Source organism: Bombus terrestris, chromosome 15 (genome assembly GCF_910591885.1).
Source record: "Bombus terrestris chromosome 15, iyBomTerr1.2, whole genome shotgun sequence".
Classification (NCBI taxonomy): Eukaryota; Metazoa; Arthropoda; class Insecta; order Hymenoptera; family Apidae; genus Bombus; species Bombus terrestris.
Window position 1 is genome coordinate 1,536,462 of NC_063283.1, and position 22,849 is coordinate 1,559,310.

At 30.7% G+C, this 22,849-nt stretch overlaps 3 protein-coding genes across 6 annotated transcripts; 1 reads left to right on the forward strand and 2 right to left on the reverse strand.

The window, feature by feature from the left end:
- Positions 1–657: 657 nt before the first annotated feature.
- Positions 658–10,020, reverse strand: LOC100645692 (E3 ubiquitin-protein ligase RNF19A). The gene is made up of 13 exons (XM_020866717.2): positions 9,862–10,020; positions 8,272–8,498; positions 8,046–8,188; positions 7,734–7,923; positions 7,323–7,634; positions 7,089–7,233; positions 6,858–6,994; positions 6,642–6,739; positions 2,259–2,457; positions 1,973–2,168; positions 1,730–1,895; positions 1,277–1,650; positions 658–1,116 (listed from the first exon to the last, which is right to left on the reverse strand). Exons 2-13 carry the CDS (start codon positions 8,432–8,434, stop codon positions 873–875), a joined length of 2,367 nt encoding a protein of 788 aa, XP_020722376.1. The 5' UTR covers positions 8,435–8,498; positions 9,862–10,020; the 3' UTR covers positions 658–872.
- Positions 2,760–6,351, forward strand: LOC100649427. Its single transcript, XM_003401154.4, has 3 exons — positions 2,760–4,285; positions 4,460–4,675; positions 4,773–6,351. Exons 1-3 carry the CDS (start codon positions 4,136–4,138, stop codon positions 5,724–5,726), a joined length of 1,320 nt encoding a protein of 439 aa, XP_003401202.1. The 5' UTR covers positions 2,760–4,135; the 3' UTR covers positions 5,727–6,351.
- Positions 10,021–11,554: 1,534 nt separating the features above from the next.
- LOC100649034 (synaptic functional regulator FMR1) lies at positions 11,555–22,817 on the reverse strand. Of its 4 annotated transcripts, XM_048412881.1 has the most exons (14): positions 22,669–22,817; positions 22,220–22,272; positions 21,333–21,483; positions 21,077–21,240; positions 20,813–20,978; positions 20,614–20,684; positions 18,909–18,980; positions 16,864–17,011; positions 16,579–16,716; positions 16,363–16,506; positions 16,063–16,273; positions 13,901–14,116; positions 13,541–13,639; positions 11,555–13,379 (listed from the first exon to the last, which is right to left on the reverse strand). In XM_048412881.1, exons 1-14 carry the CDS (start codon positions 22,717–22,719, stop codon positions 13,192–13,194), a joined length of 1,872 nt encoding a protein of 623 aa, XP_048268838.1. In that variant the 5' UTR covers positions 22,720–22,817; the 3' UTR covers positions 11,555–13,191. The 4 variants fall into 4 exon arrangements, with proteins under 4 accessions (XP_048268838.1, XP_048268839.1, XP_048268840.1 ...); XM_048412882.1 differs by lacking the exon at positions 18,909–18,980; XM_048412883.1 differs by lacking the exon at positions 13,541–13,639.
- Between the last annotated feature and the right edge of the window lie 32 nt (positions 22,818–22,849).

Below are 22,849 nucleotides of genomic sequence, written 5' to 3' on the forward strand. Positions count from 1 at the left end.
TATTTTTATTTATATTAACAACATACTATATTCAAAATGATATAAAGTTGGTCCAATTTGTATTTACTATTTTCGGTGCTCTGTAAAAAGTGAATAGAATAACAATGATTGATAAAGGAATGCAAAAATAAAAAGTCACAGTAAATTTAAAAAAATAAATGAAAAACAAGTCAATTTAAATAAGACGGAAAGTCCTGATTTACAAAAAATTAGTACCTCAATGATATAGCGATCCAAAACATACGACAAATTATTAACAAATTATTTACGTCTAAGTCAAATTTTGTTATGGTATGAAAAATATAAATTCCATTGAAAATTTGTGATTAGTTATTAAAAGAAATCTAGCAGTATATTAAAACACACTCTCAGGTATTCATGAGAAGTAGCACAATTTAATAAATATGCCACACAAATTAAAATTATTAATAAAAAAAACAAAAAATTAATTAAAAATTCTAATTCTAAAATCCAAGTGCAAAATTATAAATATTGCATCAAAATAATATTGCAATTAAAAACATATTGCATTAACAAAAATATAAAATTAAAAGGATTGAGGAAACATGTAGTTAAATAATAGATATTACAATTTCTAGTATAAATAATAAGCTTTGAATTAAAATTAAAATGGAAATTAATTTCAATTAATTAGTATAAATGAAAAAATGAAGTTTTGTATTTTAGTTAGTTGATTCAATTTGTAATTGTAATTGCCTAATCCTTATCAATCAGTTGAGAACTTGTATCATTTCCTTATAAGACTAGCGTGTTTACATTTTTGCTTGTCACTGTATGTGAATTCGCATCTGTGTGTCTTGTATTTAAAGGACGCATGTACATTATTACATAAATGCTCAGTCTTTGTTCCTTTAGGAGTGTAAATCTTCTTCCATATTATTTATGCTACAGCCTTTGTCAGAAGGCGTGAAAAAACGAGCACCGTTATTCTGTACCACTACAGGAGACGGTTCTTCTATCACCGACAATCGCTTCTCGCGATCTGTAGATGTTGTAGAATTATAGAAGAAGACATTTCTCAAAGTGGCAACGTTAACCCGTTCCCACGATACATTGTCATCTGCCGAATCAGCCTTTGATTCATTGTTAGAATTCCTGAAAAAGTAAACGGATATTATACATGTAAAAATATTGTAGTTCTCAAAATCTTCTAATTAACCCAGTGCCTTACAATATTAAAACGAAAAGATCGTAAATAATCAAGAACATCGAAAAGCAGTGAGTTAAATTTTGAAAAATCTAAATTTTTTCATACTTTGTACTCTTTTGAGTATTTGCGTCTTGTTCTGTTTCTTTAGTACGTTTAGTACGTCTTCCGGAAGTTCGACTATTCACTCCACACGTATTAACAATTCCTTCTTGATCTGCTTCGATGAAACTAACATGATCATCAAATCTGACACGTTCAGAACCTTCGTCTTCTCCACAAACGGTCCAATTACTGGAATCACTGCACTGGCGATCTAACGTCGGCTTGCGCCGAGCACGTTTCGCTAAACCAGGCGCTACTTCTTCGAGGGAACTCAAAGATGTAGCTTGACCTGCTGAATCCATATGACCTCCTGCAACAGAGCTTGTCCCTTGTTCTCCTTCCGTGCTTCTACCACCGCTGATTGAGCTTCCATCCATCTGAACAATCGATATAATTAAAATTCATAACTGAAGTACTGATCGTTTGCAATAATACTTTTAAAGAAGAGCGAGATACTTTAAAATTTAGAACAGAGCCTGCTAGAGCTCTCGTAGAAGCTGCGCCGTCATCCAAAGCAATAGATGCGTTCACAGATTTTTCTGATAAACTGGTTGCGGCAGATGCTGTTTCGCTACACAAACTGAATCTTTGGGTAGACGTCACATCCGCTTGAACCTCCAATCTATTTTTTAAATATAACAATAACTATTAATGTGTAACTAACAATTGAAAATTATATAAATACAAAGAGTCTCTTACCTCTGACCTCCTGGTAAAACACTAGAAGCTATACTTCCTGCGAGACTGGTACCAGCAACAGCTACGTTACTGGCACTTTCGCGATCGTTTTCACGACCTAATTTTTCTAAATGACTTCCACTACCTAATGAAAGGGAAGCTTCTCCTATCGAAGGATTACCGCCGCGATGACTCGCAACATCTATCGATGCTGCATCTACAATAAGGATTATATTTTGAATTATCTAGTCTTCTAAATTACTCCATCTACACTTGATGTTAAAATTTGAATTATTTAGACATTTACCTCCACCGTTGCGGACACTCAAAGAACCCATAAGCTCGTTTTCGTCATCGAAATCAAATCGCACCCCTGTACCATTTGTAGAAACACCACAACCTCCGCTTCGACAAAGGGAAACGGGGACTACACCATAAACGTAAAATAATAAAATGGGTACACCAATACCTACGGCCAATCCTGCCAATATGGGTGATACTAAAACCTGTAACGATGGTAGATGAATTATGAATAGTGGCTCTTGTTCGAGCTTTTATTGAGACGTACAGAGATTCAAATTTTATAAAGTTTCTACAAATTAAACTTAAAATCTTATGTATCTATAGAAATAGTAAATTTATGATATAAGAATTTTATATATAAAAAAAAAAATAATAATATGAAGCAATAAAACTCTTTAGTCTTGAATTTTGGGGCAGGGGACTTAATAAATAAAAAACCGTATAATTATTAGATCGGAATTAATTATGAACAGATAAGTAATAATATTAAGAGAACGAAAAGATACATTTAAGTAGGTAGAGTTACGCGATAAAATTGCCATTAGGTATCAGCTAACAAAAATGTAAAAGCTGCAACTGTATCGAAAACTTTGAACTACAGTTGATCTAGTATTGTGCGGTTTTAAGCTGCCGGAAGTTTCTGTATGTACGCTGCATAATTAACACAGTAATTAAGGGAATGTTTTAGATGTACTTCGTAAGTCCCCTTCAATGTATGCTCGCGAAAATAGAAAAGAACGTAAACCATTAACACGGACCACTTTTTTAGTATAACATACGTATAATATACTGCATTTTTATTTAGTACAACTGTAAACGATCATAATAAAAGAAAAACAAAAGCAAATATAGAATTGTCTATTCAAAGGCATCTGTTATTTTAATATGTTCTGCATCATGCTTTGCATATTCTCGGGCAATTAATACACGTATCACCTTCAAAAATAAAAAAAGGAGAGAGAAAAGGAAAAGCAATTTCCGATCAATCTATAATCTATGTTCTGTAAAATATACGAAAAATAGTATGAAATACCATTGAAAGTAAAACATGGTAATAATATAAATATATCTCGGGACAGTCGTATAAGGTAAGGTGCCATGATGAGGGAAAAGATTACTGGCACACGGTGATCTGTTTTCTAAATTTCCATCGAGCATAGAAGAGAACGCGAGATAGCGAAACAGGAGACAGAGAAAGTGCATGGCGAGCAGAAAGTGTGGGAGGTGCGGAAGGAAGGATATTGATCGCCGCGACGGTAGGAGTGCGCGCATGGGAGATCCTCTCTGTCCCACCCTGCGGCCTGCATCCACCTAGGTGGCTGACGATGGAACGTGCATCGTGTCAGTCGGTACTTTAAGAACCATACTACACCACGATCGCAAAACGGTCTGACAAATCGAGTGTTGGGATCGGGAAGTCGGTGGGTGCTCTGCGCCAAGGGTGTGTCGCGCCGTGGACACTACGAGCCTCGATGAACGGGCGCCGAACTACGCCGGCCCGAACATTCAAGGACCGAACGGCGTAACAGGAAGTAGAAGGGACACGCGACGAATCCATTCATTACTGGTGATTTCACGAAGCCTCCACATACATGACAGACTCGTGCGCTCCGATGTGAACAGTCAAATAGGCACCGTCCTGCATGTGTTACCGTTCACGAGAGTGTACATGTAGTTTATTGGCATTGATTGGGGACAGTAGACACGCGAAACGTTACAACCACGATACACATACATCCCTCATCTGTTTTTTCTTTCCCGTTTTCCTTTCATCGATCCCGCCAACACTGATATCGTCAATTGACTGTCATTAGTGTTAATCGAATAAATAAAAGTAAAGAGAGATTGAGAGAAAGAGATAAAATCAGAAGAAACGAAACCATGGCGAATTGGGACTGGGAAGACACGGACTGGGATTGGGAAGATACGGAAGAATCATCTTGCGGAGAGGAGCAGAAGCAGATTATCTCAGAACCAGAGATTGACAAGGAGTGGCTTGGTGGTATCCTAAGGGAATTTCACAAAGAACCGGTTAGTTCGGTAGAAACTATGATTTACAGTTAACAGTTGCCTGTAGCGATTTTTATACGGCGTCATTTAAGCAGCCTGTAAATGCTTTGTTAGCAATGAAAATGCAACACATTTGAAGATGTAGCGTACCAAGTATTGTTGAATCGCTTGCAAATTAACCCGTCATGTACACAGGTCACAATAACCGAATGTAACGTAAGTCCGGGCTGTATGAGTAATGAAAGCGCGCTCAGTGCTATAATTCGTGTTAAAATCAAGTACGTGTTGAACGACACAAATACCACGCAAGACCTGTCGCTTATCGTGAAAGAGCTTCCAAAAGATGCGTTCAGTCGTTTCTTTGTTATCGAAGGCCAATTCGATCTTCGGGAAATTAAATTTTACACACAGGTAAGCAATCAATTAATATAATGCTACCATGCTGTTGCTACGTCAATCTTAAATTATTCTATCCAATAAATAATAATTTGGATTCTATTTATATCAGGTCATGCCTGACCTGAAAGAATTTCAAAAGAAGCAACTAGCATCCCAGGAAAATAAATCGGACGAGGAAATCCTTCTGTCAGTTCCAGTCTGCTATCATGCACATTACACACCAGCTGATGAGTCAGACGACAACCCTACAACGCCAGATTCTATTCTCGTACTGCACGATCTTCGCGATTCTGATTTTCGAAATATCAAATTTCGCGAAGGAATGACATACGATCAAACTAAGGTCGCATTAGATGCTATAGCACGCATACACGCGCATTCTCTGGCAATGAAAGTTGTCGAGGGAGAGCCTCTGTCCGAACGTTATCCGTTCCTCTTCCAAACAGCAAAGGCAACGGACTCGTATCAACAACTGGTTGAGCGTGGTTTACCACAACTTGCCAAATTTTTAAAAAGTACACCAGGGTTAGAAGCGATACTGGAGGCTCTACTTGTACTACGACCTAGAACTAAGCATATAATATCTGCACTCCTTGCGCCAGAAGGGCCGTTAGCCTTGATCACGCACACAGATTTCTGGTGTAATAATCTACTTTTCAAGGAAGGACCATCTGGCCTTGAATGCTGCATCCTCGACTGGCAAATGGTTACCTATAGTAGACCGACTAATGACATTGCTCTGTTGATAGTAAGTTCATTGCCAACCGAATTACGTCGCAAACATACAGAAACCTTCCTTGATATCTATTGGGAGGCACTAATTGGGACGTGTTCTCGTCTTGGCGTCGACATTCCGAAAGATTTGGGCTACACGAGAGAAGATTTAAATAAGGACTATAGGCGATCGCAACTCCTCGCTCTCTTACTCTGTATTGGATCTGTAGATGTTGCTTTAGGCGATGCAGATACGGAACAACGCTTGATCGACGTTTTAAAGGACCTTCATAGCGAAGGTGTACTTACAGATGAGACTGCGATTGCTAATAGCGAAAACGACCCTTAGTCAGCATTATTACTGCCTATGATAGTGTTGCAGCGAATTAATACTTCTAAGCGAAATGTAAATCGAGAAAGCAAAAGTTATAGAACTGATTGTTCAACAGCTCGATTCGTCTGCCATTGACGTTACGATTGCGATTAACGTAATACATCTCAAGCAACAGGGCTTGTGTCGATAATTATGTAATTGCGGAATCGAAATCACGTTAAATTTCGTTAACGTGGTGGAAATAGAATTGATGTTAGACTCTTATGTTTAAAAATATTTCGATATTGAATTGTTCTTTCGATATGTACACCTATAATTTAGTAAGGACGTTCAACAAACAGAATATCAATAAACAGTGTATGAAGTTTTAAAATTAAAAGTGACTCGAAATATAAAAGAATTGCTAATACGTGCCATAACAAATAACTTAAGTCAGGAGTAACATTTTCCTCCACGAGCCAGTTAAATATAACAATCGTTTGATTTGAATTTGTTCTTTTATCAAAATTTCTTCCCGCAATTACTATTACGGCTATACGACCGACATTCTGTTACTGCTAATTCACATACGCAATAATTATATTATTCCATTTCTTTGTACAAACTATATAAATAAAATATACTTTGATGTTGTCATGAATTTGTACAATGATTTTCAAACATAAAAGTAATTCCTAAGCAATATTCATATATGTGTAAATAAGTAAGTAGTTTTATTACGACTAGTTAATAAATTTTTTAATAAATTTTTTAATATTTTTTAATACTTTGATAATTTAAAAAAAATATCTGTAAATTTACATTGATACTACTTTGTAAGATGCTCGATACTTTATCTATCGTCTGATGATATTATATAAATATATATATATATATACTTTCGAAGAAAATCAATTATGTACAAATATGAAAAATAAGATTTTAACTTACAGATGCAGTTACTCCTCCAACAATAAAAGCATTCCTCTTATGTTTGTTATCTTTCTCATATCTTGTATACAGCTCCTTTCCCACCCATACTGGAATACCTGTAACAAAACATACATATACAAATATAAAGTTACATAAAATTTTGTCCAAAAGATATATTTATAAATATATCACATTTAGTTTGACGTTAAAATGTGAAAGACATAATATACAAACCTATAATCATAGCAGGTACAGCTATTCCAGCAGCAAGACCAATTCCAACTGGAGCTCCCACTAAGGTTCCAAGTTGCCAAAGTATTTTCTTTTTTCTAGACCATGGCTTTTTACCCCAAAAGGTACAGCCAGAAGGACTGCGATTAAATGAAAAATTGGAAAAATTAAGAATTCTAAAAATAATATTTCATAAAAATAAATATGGAGATAAATAACTCAGATAAACTTTACCTTAAATAATGAAGATCACTGATTTCCTTCATGCATAACCAACAAAATTCGGCACCGCAAACAGCACAAACCATGTGATTGCAACTACCATCATCCATTTTAACAATAAGGACTTGACACCTTGGACAAGGTTTGACGTCATCTTCTGTGGACACAGTTTATGCGAAAACACATGTTATCTTGGAATTTCAGGATTCACTAATTCTAAAATCTTTAAATATAAAGAATACATACTATGTTGTGAATCACTTTGACTGAAACTGAGAGATGAACTTCGTTCATAGTATTGAGTGCGTTGAGCTCTGGCAGCATCACATGTTTGATTAGGATGCCAACGTGCTTTACAATGGTAACAAAAATAAGAGTCACATCCTGGTCGTTCACAACGTAATTTTGGGCACGAAGCACAACCACTAGCAATAACTGCAAAGCTGCAATCTGGTGCAGGACACCATCTCGCATCAGGTTCTACGGCAAGAACTCGTCGTACCATAAAATCTTCATATTTTTCCAATTGCGTTTGATCATTTAGGATCATTCGAATATCTATAAAAAAATAAATTCAGTAAATAATAGTAAGTATATGAATAAGTAGCAAATAATAGTAAGAAGTTTACATTATTTTTATCAAAAAAGTGCATTTACCATTTGGGTGAATTGGTTCTGAACATTCAGGACATGCTATGTTAACTCTAGATTCAGAAATTTCAACTTTAAGATATTGTTGATAGCAATCATAACAACTGTAATGATGGCAAGATTGAACAACAGGAAAGAACTCCACAGGCAATTCAGCCAAACATAAAGGACATTCCATTAAACCATTTTCACTACTCTGAAATAATATTTATTTTACAACCTGGATATCATTTAAAATTATCAAACAATTAATATAATCGAGATCTAATAGAAATTCAATTCTAAGAATTTCATTACAAGTACATATTCTATAAATACCTTTCCGTCAGAAGAAAGTACTGAGCCTTTACTGGAAGCACGTTGTAGATCTATGTTTTGAAATTGAAAATGGCTCGAACCATTACTTACTCTGGCTTCTCCTTTTTCAACATCTGTGATCTTGCCACCAATTGGATCTTTTGCTAGAAAAATAATTCATTCTCAAGAATAATTTATTCTGTATTTTATCTACGATATTTATTTCAGACCAAATATCACTTCATACTTTTTGTATTTCTGTTACTTGAACTAGGTGTTCTCACAATTCGTCGACCAATAAGTGGGCTTGAATATAATAATCGACGTAAAGAAAATCGTGCTAACATTCTTCGTGGTCTAGGCACTGTACTGCTACAGCTTCCAGAACTGTTATCATTTTCTTTAAACATCTTAAATAGTATTATAGATCACTACTGTCTCATTCTTTGTGTCACACGGTTAAGGTAGCTCAATCTGTAGTAAATAATGGGAAAAGAAATAAATATAATAGGACTTCATATATATCTTCTATCACATATTATACAATGCTTAATATTGAAAATAAAAATGTATATCGTAATACAAACATAACGTTTACAAGCGATTATATTTTACGTCATAGGCACACATGTAGTATGTATTACATGTTATTATATCGATCGTATTTAAATACACATAAAATTCTTACGTTTCTAATGTTTTCGAATTAATTATTATAAAATTTATTTTGAACAAAATTTTTAAATAATGAATTATTTATTAATAACGGCCAAAGTATATATTGGACTTCGGAACTGTATGAAATTCACTGTCAAATGTACAAAATTTTTGTATATTAGTGTAAATCATTTATAATTCATATAAATTTATTAATACGTAACGTTCTCAATAAATTCACTTTACGTTCAATTTTTTATGTACATTTTCTTTACTACTTTCACTAAAAAAGGAATTATACAGTCTATCAAAGCGGTTGTCATCAATTACGATTTCTCCACGTTCATGAAGAGCATAAATAATCAGCATTTCGAAATCTTTTATGGATGTACCATGAAATATTTTAGCATGTAAGGTTCGATTACTCAACCTGTACAGTTTAACCTTAACTTAATAAATCATATAACATACCGTTATACGATTATAATTACCCTTTATCGAACGTCCGAATCCAAATGTATAAATTATGTGAATTATGTCCAATTCACATAGCATTTTAAGAAACGATATATGATTCGACATGTAACACACCATACAAATCTCTCTAATAGTATTATAAATCGATTATATGTATATTCCACAGATTGTATTAACATGTTAACACATAAGATATAGAAAATTACTTAATACAAGTTTTATACCAACTCGATTTATGTAACAAATTTGTAAATTTATGAAAAGATAACCTTTTCCCGAGTATAAATACAGTTATAATTAATGTAAATGTAAATTTAGTAAGAAATGCAAAATAATCGCCATTTGTAATAGCTTAAATGTGTATATATATATATATATATATATACACATTTATATATATACAATGCACGAATATGTATATATATGTGTATATATGTGTGAATGTATATGTATATACATACTATAAAATATATATCATGTGTATAATAATTAAACTCTATTTTTTCCCAAACAAAAACATTACAGTCATTTCAAATAGAATAAAATATCTTATTTTTTAAACTAAATAAAAAATGAATACAAAAAAACACATTTGAATTGTATATCGAGAAATCTTATACATAGATGACTAGCATTAATACAGGTGTGAAAAGTCTGTGAGCAAAAACCAACTAAAGTCATTCTAAATAACGTATAAACGTACCTGGTTCCTGTTAAACAATACTTTCAAATCTATACCACGTTTAGTAACTAATAATAGATTCACAATTAGAATTACACACTATTGGTAAGTTTCACCTATTTTGTTGGTTAAGAATGTTCACTTGACACAACAGCTGACGGCTTCTGACTAAAGACTTACCTTACACATAATTTAGATGAGAGATACAATGAACGAAATATAGAAATGAACATACAGCGCCTCTACCTGAAAATATTTAATATAACACCGCTCAAATAAAAAATCTTAAGTTGAATCAGATTAAATTAATATTATTTGTAGACTTTGTAATTATTACTATATACTTTTTGTGAATTCTATATGATTAAAAAGTAATTAGAAAATAATTAAATATTTCATTCTTTAACATTAATACTATGTATGCACAAATATGAATATTTTCTTATTTCACGCAAAATATTTATAAAAGCACTGTTTATTCAATATTTCTCAAATTTTTCAAATTTCTCAATATTACACTGTGAAACTGTTATTTAACAATTATTTAAAATTCATTATTAAATGTTATTTGTTTAGTAATTAATAATATCGATGAGATAATTTATCTGAATATTAATTTTTAAGTTATTATAAATAGTAACATTAATTTCATATCTTCTAACATATGATTATATATTTCAGTTATATGTTATATGTTAGATTATATATTTCAGTATATGTTAGCTATTTACGTTAGCTATTTACTGATATGAAGATAGAAAATTGATATATAAACAGTGGCTGCTATATAATTTGATTTTCTGAATCAGTAATGGAATTTATACTTATTTGTATTATGTGTATTTTGACTTGTATTAGTTCCTTATTCCTAGCACTTTAAAGAATTAAAGATTATGTTCAATAATTAACATAGTTTAGAAATATATTTTATGAATTTGTTTAAGTTTAAAATTATATGTATATTCATGAATTTAAATACAACAGTTCATAATAATATAAAAATTTATTTTCTTTGTACTTGTAAATATTATAATATTTACTTGTAATTTGCAATAACTTTATTTATTAGTAGCCGTATATGGTTTTGAGATCACACAAAAATTTTTTCAACTAATGCAACTTAAATCCTGTATCATATGTTAAATTTCTGTATGATGAAGAAATATTTTTGTTTCTTTTACAGAAGCAAATCATAGTTATGATAAATTATATATATATTTCTCTAAGAGGTATTAAAAAATATCCTGATCTTTTTCCATAAAAACTGATAATTTGAAATTAAACGATTTCCTCAACAGTAGATATATACAATTTTTAAAATATATAAATCAGTTCTAGTATAGTTTTATTTGTTTGTATCCAAAACTTTCATGTAATTAAGTAACGCTAAAAGTTGCAAATCTTGTATAAATTAAGCAATTGTTACTTAGTGCTTTAAATTAATGTAGAAATTATTTTTCTTATGTATTTTTAATATTTCTTAATATTTTTGTAATTATAAATAGAACTAGTAATTAAATGTTAACATTTTCAGACTATAAATATTTTAAAAGCTTCATAACAAAGATTAAGCGTAATAATCATTATTTTTAATAATGGATATGTTATGGAAGTTAAGGATAGGGATGAAGATTGTAGTTTAAAACGACTGTTAAGATTAAAAAACGATTATCAATGTTTCGAAAAAATTGTGGTTCATCGTACTAATGACCGCTCTATGTACAGAAATGTTTTATTCTTAAATTATGCACAAATTGCAATCAATACAAATGTATCTGAAACAAGCAAGTTGGGGGATGTCTCAGTTTTTTTGGCTGCCATAAGAATATTCAGATAAAATGGCAGCTGTTTTGTTAGGTGTCAATGTGTTGCATCAACCGCCATGCGTTTTTGCAAAATCCTTAAGACATGTCCGATTAGTTGTTGTCATATCCGGAAGAAGAGGCAGCTGTTTTAAATTGACAGATAATCAATTTAAAACAGTTAGCCATATCTATTTTATAGCTTAGTATAGTAAAGCTAATGTATTTGTTCAGACATTCACATTTCGACTAAGTAGTATTATAGTAATAAAGGTATGCGCTAAGTCTGCACTTCAGCTAGATATCATAAAACATGTATCATTCCTTCTCTGGCACATCATACATTGGTATTACTAAGTATACGTTTACTTTCTTTTTAAATCATGCGAAACAATGCAGAAACGAACGTCATATCAAATTCTAATATTTGATATAGATGCTTAGACTGTAATAAAAAAAAAAAGACTAAATTACATGAAAAGTGAACCCGGAAATAAAAACCGACTTCCTGCGTACACTCATTTGTGTTTTTCCACAATCAAATAAGTCATTTTAGCATTCATCGTGGTATTATTAATCAACACTCAGTATTGAAACATAAAAACCTAGTGTTGTTAAATAACTCTACTAATAATCGTAAACCAAAAAAAACTCAATCTTGTTAAGTAAATAGAAGGAACATCATTGGGAACACCTTTTAACCAAGACTTCATGCAGCTGCCACCTACCATTGTTATAACTAACAATGGAATCCATCTTTTTCTTGCACCACATCATGTTTCGTCCTAGTTTTGTCGCAAAATATTTTATACCCGGTATGTTCAATTATTGTGTTTTTTCATTTAGATATGAACACAAAATAACACAAAATACGTACCTTTGCTCATAACATACATTAAAATATGTTAACACTTTTTTTATTATTTTCTAACAATCATTGCAATGTTGAAAGAAATAATAAAGAAGAGGAACAAAAAGAAAATCTATTAAAATGGATTATATCCTGCATCTCTGTACGTATTGTGTTATTTTTTCATAAATATAGCGACATATCTAGGCGAAAATTATTCAAATTGATAATTGACATACGAGCCACGAATATCCAGCCTATTATTAGATCATTTCTCAAGTGATTAAGAAGTACTTTATAGTACATCCGAATTACTGTCACACAAGTTGGGAGCTTGGTATAAAAATGAGGCACAGTTTCACAATCAGGGGATTCCTTTTTACCAGATGCTTCTACTATCTCCCAATGAATGTATCCATATATCAAACATGATAGCATAATCACTATCATTAAACTAAACCATGCATGGATATTAATATGTGTCCTTAAATGTGTTTAAGGAGAATGACGATTTCTTAAACAATTGTCATATTCTTATCGGTAGCAAACAGTCTTAACAACGAGCGTAGACTAATCATGTCGCGATCCATAATCGTGTAGTCCTTGCGTAGGTATGCGTCATGTTATGTGCTGGGTGTTAATAGCTCTCATCAGGTGTAGTGTTATATGTAAGTAGCAGTTGTCGATCATAATGGTTATTTAGCCACTGGTACCATTAACCAGAGCTTCCTTAGGCTTATTGCTCTGTTGCATACGAGGATGGCGAGACCGTAATTCTCTTTGGCCTTTAGGCCCTTGGGAACTGTTATTAGTAGCAGAAACGTCATTTGCTGGTGTTCCTTCTTTACTAGTTACAGTTGATTGGTCTCCTGGGCCGGCATTGCTGCCTAAACAAATATGTAGATTAACTCTGAGTGTTACTGTGTAAATATTGATATTCATTCTAAAACATTTATTTAATATTGTACTTAACTCTTATACTATATCTAAACCGATCGTCCTAAAGGAATATTATGTCAAATCAAATTTTTCAATTTCACGTGATTACCTTTTTGATTATTTGTTGGTGTAGAACTACGTTGTCGAGAACGTCGAAGCCGTCTTCGCCTCATGCCTTTAGGTCCTCCCTCCACACTTGATACAGACTCTATGCATACGCAAACCATTGTGACCATCTTTTTATAAAGTAATATAAAAGAATTACTGAAATTCAAATGTTTATAGAATTGATTACGTAGAAAGCTATATCGCATTAGTAAGCGTGCATTAGTAATCATCGTTGATATTGTTAGTGTTAGATGGTCACAAGTGTTTGTTTCACAATCCATGCCACTCTCAAAGAACTTTACCAATCTTTAGGACGAAACGGCTGTTCTGTTATACAATATTATCGGAAAAGTATTGTTACCTCTATCAATGCTTGAAACGTCTTGACTATCGAGAACAGTATCTTCATCATCGGTTGTTCGACGGCGTTCGTCTCTACGATCTCTACGTTGAGTTGGAGGACGACCTTGTCTACCACCCATGTACCCTGAATTGCCTGTACCTCCTTGATGACCACCTCTCGGAGGTAGATCCCTTACTCGGTCTTCACTACCATCTAACGTATCTCGACGTAATCCTGTAAATTAAACCATATTTATAACAAAAATCAAGTTAAACCTTGAACATAAAATGATGAACACAAACATCTTAATGATTTTGTAAAACAAATGAAATGATGAAAGATTAGTATCCTTACTTGTAGTTGATGATGATCAATGTAGCATTTAACACATTAGCAATGATGCTTCCCATTATAATAACTAAGGGTATTAATTGGGAGTGAAGAGGCATCTTTGGAATCAAGCTCACTAATTTTTTAATTTCTTCTTCTACCGTTAAATATACTTATATTTGCATAAATTTGTACAAATTTTTATGAAAACTAACATATTAACGTGTAGTATTAAATCACAGAAGATAGTTTTATTAGATTACATTAATGTAATTAAAAGTATTTGTAAAATTCATGTGATTGTTACTACCTAATATTTCATAAGTTAAAAATCAGATTCACATGGAGTATTTTACAAGGTAAATTTTATTATAAAACGTATATAAGTACATTTTTCAATAAGAATAATAACATAATTGCTTCTTAATTTCTTATTTATCAATTTGCAAACGACCTAATATAGCTAAGATAACACTTAATTTTGTTAACGTTTAAAAAGCAATTAAAGTTAATTACATTTAATGTATTATTTAGTTAAATGAAAGGTTCAAAAGTTGTTATATAGATACATGTTATATATAAATTTGAGGCGGAATACTTGTTAATCCGTAAAAAGTAATTACTCTTAAGATATAATATTTGATTAGACAATTCGCACACAAAATGATATTATGTACTTTATTTATTATGTCAAATAACCAATAAATCAAATGAATCATACACCGCGAGTTACTTAGCTACTACATGCATTTCCATTAAACACAAACATGCAAATGCATATGGTTGCAGTTATTTCCTATTATGTTATAATTCCATGTTCTATGTAATGACATGTTTACAAATGCGAATTGTTGATATATCTATAGATATTAACTGAGGCAATATAAAGTAATTATGACAAAAGTAATGAATTACGAATAACGATATACAATGAAAAACTAAATAGCTGAAACGGTTTTATAACAAGTATAGTTTTAAATCTATATAATTAAACAATGAAAGATACTAACAACTGTAAATGGTTATTAATAGAGGCCGAATTTAATTTGAACATCATGAAATCATGAATAAAGTAAAATATTAAGAACAAAATTATTCTCTTTGTATATGTTTTGATCAATGTTTTCTATGTTTATATTGATACATTTACAAATTTTTGAGATTTTTAATTTGTTAAATGTTGTAAAGAAACTTGTAAATATATTATTTAATGGGTATTTGCAAGAATAAAGTACAGTAAAAACTCGTTTATCCGAATCCCTAAGCAATTATTTTATTTATTGGGCTCAACAGATAAAATGAAAATAATTCCTTAGAAAATATTTATAAATGCAGAAAAAATTGTCTTTTTAAGCAACATTTTTCAATGTACAGTTATATATGCAATTTATTTTATCTATCAGTTTGTAGATGTAAAGAAATATTTAAATACATACAATTTTTCAAAAGGTTATAGAAAATAAATAGTTTATTATGTAGTAAAGATAGAATAAATTACGTATGATAAGCTACGTATGTTACACAAAAAATATATCTTGAATTGAGCGTTGAATAAAGTTAAGCAGATGATATCGGGGATGAATATCGGATAATTCGAATTTTCATTTATTCAGATCAAATAATCATCCCACCAAATCCGAATAAATGAGTTTCTACTATAAACCTTGTATAATAATAATCCTAGTACTGATTTTAACTTCAACAATTTATCAAATGTTACTTTGTGACAACGCGCCCTCTGTCTTTAAAATCTCTGGGTTCTCTACTGTCTCTCGTGTTGGGTCCACCGCTTCTGCCATTACGTTTTTGTGTGTTCTCTACATTGTTGATATAGTCAGTAATAGTATTACCGGCATTGTGTCTGGTGGGAGCCCTACCCCTGCCACCACGTCCACGAGATTGACCACCACGACCTCCACGACCTCCACCACCTTCTTCTGGGCCTGTACTCATTCCTCGTCTTGTTGGAGGAAAGTTGGGCATTGGTCCTGTGGTTGATCCATGCATGTTTCTTAATTGTTGATCTATTTCTAATTTTTCTTGACGCAACTGTTCTACTTCCTTTAAAACAAATAACACAAAATTACAAAAATATGTGAATAAACAATAATATCTATAATATATTATATATATATTTTACATCATTATACCTTCAAATGTGCCAAATGATATTCCAACAACATTTTGGCATTAGCAATACTTTCAACAGTACCAACAAAGACAAAGGGCACCTGACCTTCTTCCCTTGGAATCGTTGGTTGAGGTTCGTTGTCTCCTTCTATTTTAACTCGTACCTAAAATTTATAATATTTAGAATTACATAATAAGTATTCTAAAAATTACATTAATGCTAATACAATACTTACCACACCACTTTTGTCGACAATTTCTTGTATTATACGACCATTTTTTCCAATCACCTTCCCAACCAAAACACGTGGTACTTGTATAGATTCTTCACTATATTCAAGCAAAGAACGAGCTTTTTTAACAGCTTCATGTGTCTGCAATTAGGTAAGCATATACCATTTAATGTTTTTGTACAGAACCTTCACAATTTATAATTCTTGAGTAATTTAATTCATTAAATGAAACATAACATAATAGAAAGAAATGATGAAAGAAAAGTAAAGATTTATTTCAATTTTTACCTCTCCATAGATTTTAAATGTGCATGAATTTTCTTCTAACTCTATATTTGTAATTCCATCGACCTTCCTTGCCTGTTGAATATTTGCCCCATGTGCACCAATCGCTAAGCCCATCAAGTCTTCCCGAACATTAAATTCATCTGTGTATCTAAAAAAACAAAATTTTGTTTTATATATTTAGCTCTAAACATGTATAATAAGCACCTTTCTCTACTGAAACATTGCAGAGTCCATAATATATATATATATGTATAATATGTTAATATACATATGTTAGATTACTATAGAACAATTCAAAATAATATTTTTTGTTTAATGATATTTTAAATTAATGAATATCGACTAAATATTGATATGAAGTTTCTGATTGATATCAACCGCGGATAATAATAATGTAGCATATAAATAATTAGTTATGTATATGAATATTATTAATATATCCTAATAATATTGTATAATCAAATTTTGATGTTTAATAATGCAAAATTTAGATTTTCATTAGTAACATGCAGTCTTACATTATTACGCGCACATGTTATTACATTACAATACAGTGATAATGAACATAATATATTTTAATGAAATTTAAATTCCTGTCAGTGGCTTGCATTCTGGCAGATAAAAGTAGTAATACAAAAATGTATTATGAGGTAGCATCAAATGCATATAATATATATTACAAATTATAATAAAGTGATACTCAAGCAAAGATTTCAAAATTATTGTTAGATATACTAACACCGGAGTAATTTGATTTTTGGACATTTTCTACAAATTATGTAAAGGTGAAATCGAAATTTATAATTTTTTAACATGCAATACATGTTTAAAAATTTGTTTATGACACATAATATGTGTGCATACATACACTCATACAAAATACTTATATATATTTTGATGTAATAATAAATAAATATGTATGTATATAAAATGGTTTATATTAAACAGTAATATAATATGAATATCAATTTGAAACTATAAAATCATAGTGAAGTCATTGTAAAAGACATGCATACATATCTTTCTTATGAAAATAAAGGAATTGTATTTTAAAATATATTACAAATTTAATTTGACTTACAAATTTTTGAAAACGTTAAATAAATAATCTTAATAACAAAACTTTTATCCTTCTGTTCAAATCAATTTCCTACATTATATTAATAAAAACAAATGTAATGTGTCAAGTTTTAAATAGTATTCGAAAACAATATAATACGATAACAAAGCAAAGATAACTTTTTAATCGAAAACAGACAATATAATTGTTTTGATTTAAAGAAAGTTTATCTTAATACAACTAGAAAAATATTTACCATTAAATTTCTTACTTTATATAAGTAAACTGTTTTGTAACTATGATATAACATGAAGGATTATAAAACTAATATAAGTTGTGTAGATGTTTGATAAATGAAGATGGAATGCATAAGTGATATCACATAAATAAAACTAAAAATATTATAATAGCCTACATGATAACTATTCATGTATAAAAGTTTCACATTAATTATGAAATATTGTTCTACTTAAAAATCCTTATTGAAATTTTATAAATTCTTTAGATTTGGAAATATATTAGATAGAGCCACCACTTATTCAGTTCTTTGTGCAAAACACTTAATATATCAGTGTTTCTCAAACATTGGCAGGCTAGAATATAATTTCTGATATGGGATAAATTAATAAACTTAAATCTCTATCCAAACACATAAATATATATATATATATATGTATATAAAGAAAAAAAGAAAGAAAAAAGAAAAAAGAAAAAGAAAACAGATCACAGCTACACGTTTATGTTCGTTTACTATTTTATCAATCACGCAAAATTTTGCTACAGAACACATAATAAGTAGAAAAAATAAACAATAAATTTTGTATGTCAGTGTACTTAAAGCATTTGAGTTTAAGTGAATGATCTACACAACGCCGAAGCATGCACATTTATAGTGTAGTTTCATTTTTCATTTGAAAAATGCAGCTGTGTGATTTATCATACAGTAAGCTAAACTTAAATCTAAACCACGCTGCTGTGATCTCACCTTGAATTTGTTTTCACTCCTGCCTCAAAGTCTGAGACACGCTGATATATAAAGTTTGAAGATCTAAATTTGCTGAAATGAGAAAGAAACTCTTGGTGTAACTTATTGGAAATTCATATATAAGATGGCCCTATCCTATGTCCCTGCCATTCTGTCTGTTTGCGCCTTACTAATAAATTTGAGAAGTTTTATATGATTTTGCTTTCCAGAATATTTATGTGAAATAATTATTCACAGTATTCTTATACTAATACTGAGACATAAATAATATTGAAGCATTGTACTATTTTTTATATGTATGTTAGTACACTTGCAATTTGAAAATGAAATATAACATTGCATATTCAATTTATGCGTTTTTTCTTTTATATATTAGACATTCATAGACATACCTGTGTAAAAAAGAATTAGTATCCAGTGTTAGCATTAAACGATTTCTGCCCAATTTCTACTAACTTCCTAAGATTTATTAAATATTATTATTCAATCAATGAAAAATTATACAAACCCGTTATCTGAATGTATGGAGGTATGTGTATCTCAATCTAAAAATATAATTTTATTAAGAATAATTATAGCGTTCGAAAGTATGAAATGATAACTTTAAAAAGAATTTAAAGTTATCCTAATTACATGTATTAATAGCTGAAACATATAATGACATTGTTTGCTGCAGGAACACGCAAAGCATCTAAAACTATAAAGATATTTGTGACTCTTTATATGATTATTAATGTACAAGTATTTTGCTGAATGAATTTTGTTTCAAATTAATTCATTATGACATATGCTATATAACGGAAAAAATAATTAAAAATTTTTATGACATTTCGAATAAGTGTGTACATGTATATATGTTTGCAAATACATGCATATCTAATGTGTACTTTATAGTACATAAATTTAATTATCAGAAATGATCTTGATTTTATTTAATCATAATTAATGGATAAAATCATTTATTGCAAATTAGATTCTAAAAATTGCTATTCGATGTCCCTTCAAACCATTAATTCCTAAACTCTTTTACATAATTGAAAAAATTATGCTTTTATTGTCTTATAAACACAATGATTAAAAAATTAAAACTGTAAAAAATATATCATTATGTAGATTAAATTAAATTAATCTGATCGTGTTATATATCATATATAATTAATCACATATAATTAATCATGTAAACTAATGGTTGTAATCAGCAAACAATGAAAAACATAGCATTAATCTACTTGTAATAAGTAATATTATGAGATAAACAAAAGAATTTGTCAGCACAAAGTGACATTCACTAAAGACAGATGAAAAAACACATTGTGTGCAAATTTATTACTATATGCACATCGTGCTCTTGTGACTGGCAAAAGTATGTAAAATAAGATAACTAACACACAAAGATTTATATGAACTTTGAAAACATTGCATGTAAAATTTATTAAATATTTTATACACAATCACACTTGTAATATGTGAAAACTAGAGGAAATGTATAATAAATATTTGTAATGTGACTACATAACAGTCATGAAAATTATATGATGTTGAAGCAAACATATTAATTAATGATTGGAAATCTTGTGAATTTTTCTGCCAGTAAATGCAAACCACAGACAGGATGGTAACCAGGACAGTGTATGGATAAGGGCAGGTATTTAAATGTCACAAGATTTTTTTTAATTGCAACACCAACTCTAATCTTTTTACTTACCCCCCAATTGTTTGAAGCTTCGTTGACTCGAGTTGACGTGCTGCTTCTTCTGTTCTTTTTAAAAGCAATACCTGTAATATACAAGTAAAATATTGTGTAAGATATAAAGATATGTGATATCAAAATATGTTTTTATGAAATTTGCACATTTTATATTATCACCAAGTTGTTTAAGACCAAATCCAGTTTTGTAACTTACCTTTTGCGATAAGTTTCTAAAGTGCATTTCTTGGAGCATGCTACTGTGACGATGTAAATTTTCATGACGGGAGATGGCCAGCAATACTCCCCGTTCAGGCACGTATCGGCACACTGCCGCCCCTATCGCTTTTTGAAATTCCTTATGTGCATTTTCCATTTTGGCACTATGTACATTAAATAAGATGTTTAAAATATAATGTACATGCGATCAATATATGTTAATCTTCTACAAAAAAAGATAGTCTTTAAACATGCTACATACAATTCTCTTAGATCTTCAGGTACTTCTATTTCGATCTTGTGAAATGTATTTTTATCAATGGGGGGATTAGGATTTTTTGCTCTCAGTCGTTCACTAGCTACAATTTCAGTATAAGCGCATTCCCATCCCGAATATTCAACTACTTGAAAGCCTCCTTTACTCATCTGAAACAAAATTAAGCGTATAAAATCTTGTACGTGAAATTATTTAAAAATTTTTTCATCAAAATTATATCTTAAAAAAATTTTTTACTAACCTTAATAATGGCTTTCCACCATCCACACGCTTCATGCTCATTGGACCTAGAAAATACCTCAATCTCCATGTTTTCAGAAAATTCAGGTTTCTGAACATCTGTTGGAGGTAGACGTACTTGAGCAAATGGAAATTTTGATTCTGGTTGCCAGCTAGAATATGAAATATATTTTATTAAATATTATTCATTAATTATCCATAAGCAATATCATACAATTTCAAAATTTTAACGAATACAATATACACTTATAAATAATTTCTGATAGAAGCATTTCTATTCATATAAATATATATTATACATACATATCTATACCTTAAAATTATAATTCCATAGAATAACATTGTTGTTGTCATTATTGTTTTGTTAATAGATGTCATGAATATATTATGTTTTCTGTTACATATAGTATCAAATTTAGAACAAAATAAAATATAATTCTTTGATATACTTACACATTATTAATTTTAATATATTTAAAACTCAAAATAAAATTATTTGTTTTTACACATAAGAAACAAAGAAAAAATATACAACTTGTATATATATAATAACTATATATGTATAAATATATATAACCCTTTGTATTAAATTTTAAGTATATCTTACAATATTTATGAGTATTTAATATACTATTTATCATTAACATACAAGAAAAGTGATATATGAAAAACCCTAAAAAAATAGTGGCAGCAAATAACACTCATAAAAAATATACAATTTTTGAGAACTGTTGACACAGATATTAGAAATATTAGGCCTCCTATTGCTGATAAAAATAGTATAATTCCTTTGCTCAGGAGACTACACTGTTATTAGCAGAATATTAGAGTGAACCTTCAGATATATTAGCACCTAAACCATCCCTAAGAAATGGAAAACATACTTACTCATTTTCGAATGTGACCAGAACCTCGTCCTCAAAAACATCTGTGACAAAGGCCTGAAAAAATAAGACATAAAACGTAGAAATTTATTCGTTGAAGAATCACAAGTATAACGAGTGGCGTAAGACATTCAAATACAATATATCACGATGCTTTCGGGGTACAATAAAGAGCAATGTTTTTATAATTCCAGTATCAAGGATATGCGTTTTCATGAATCGGTAGGACATTGAGATGAAACGCAACATCAAATGCTGACGAAAATCACGCCCTGTCAAACGAGACATGGCGTCGGAGGAAGCCGCGTTACCTCGCGAACATTTGAGGGCCGCGCTTTCGCGAAGTACGAGCGTCTCTTTTGTGAGATTAGAACCGCGCCACGGGCCGTAAGTTGGTCTATCCACGGCCTCGATCTTCCGCCCTGTTTTTTGTATACTTTTCACAGAACGAACCTTATAATATGCTCCGTTTTCGCCGCATACTTCGACTGTGAGATCCTCCATCTTGCTTTTGTGTGACGGCTCGCCTCCTTTGCAGCAGGCATGCTGGCGAGCGGGCAGCTGCACGAGTTCGAGGTTGCAAATTTGTTGTTCACCAATCGTACAACTCTTTTCCATGATGCAGCCACTTTAT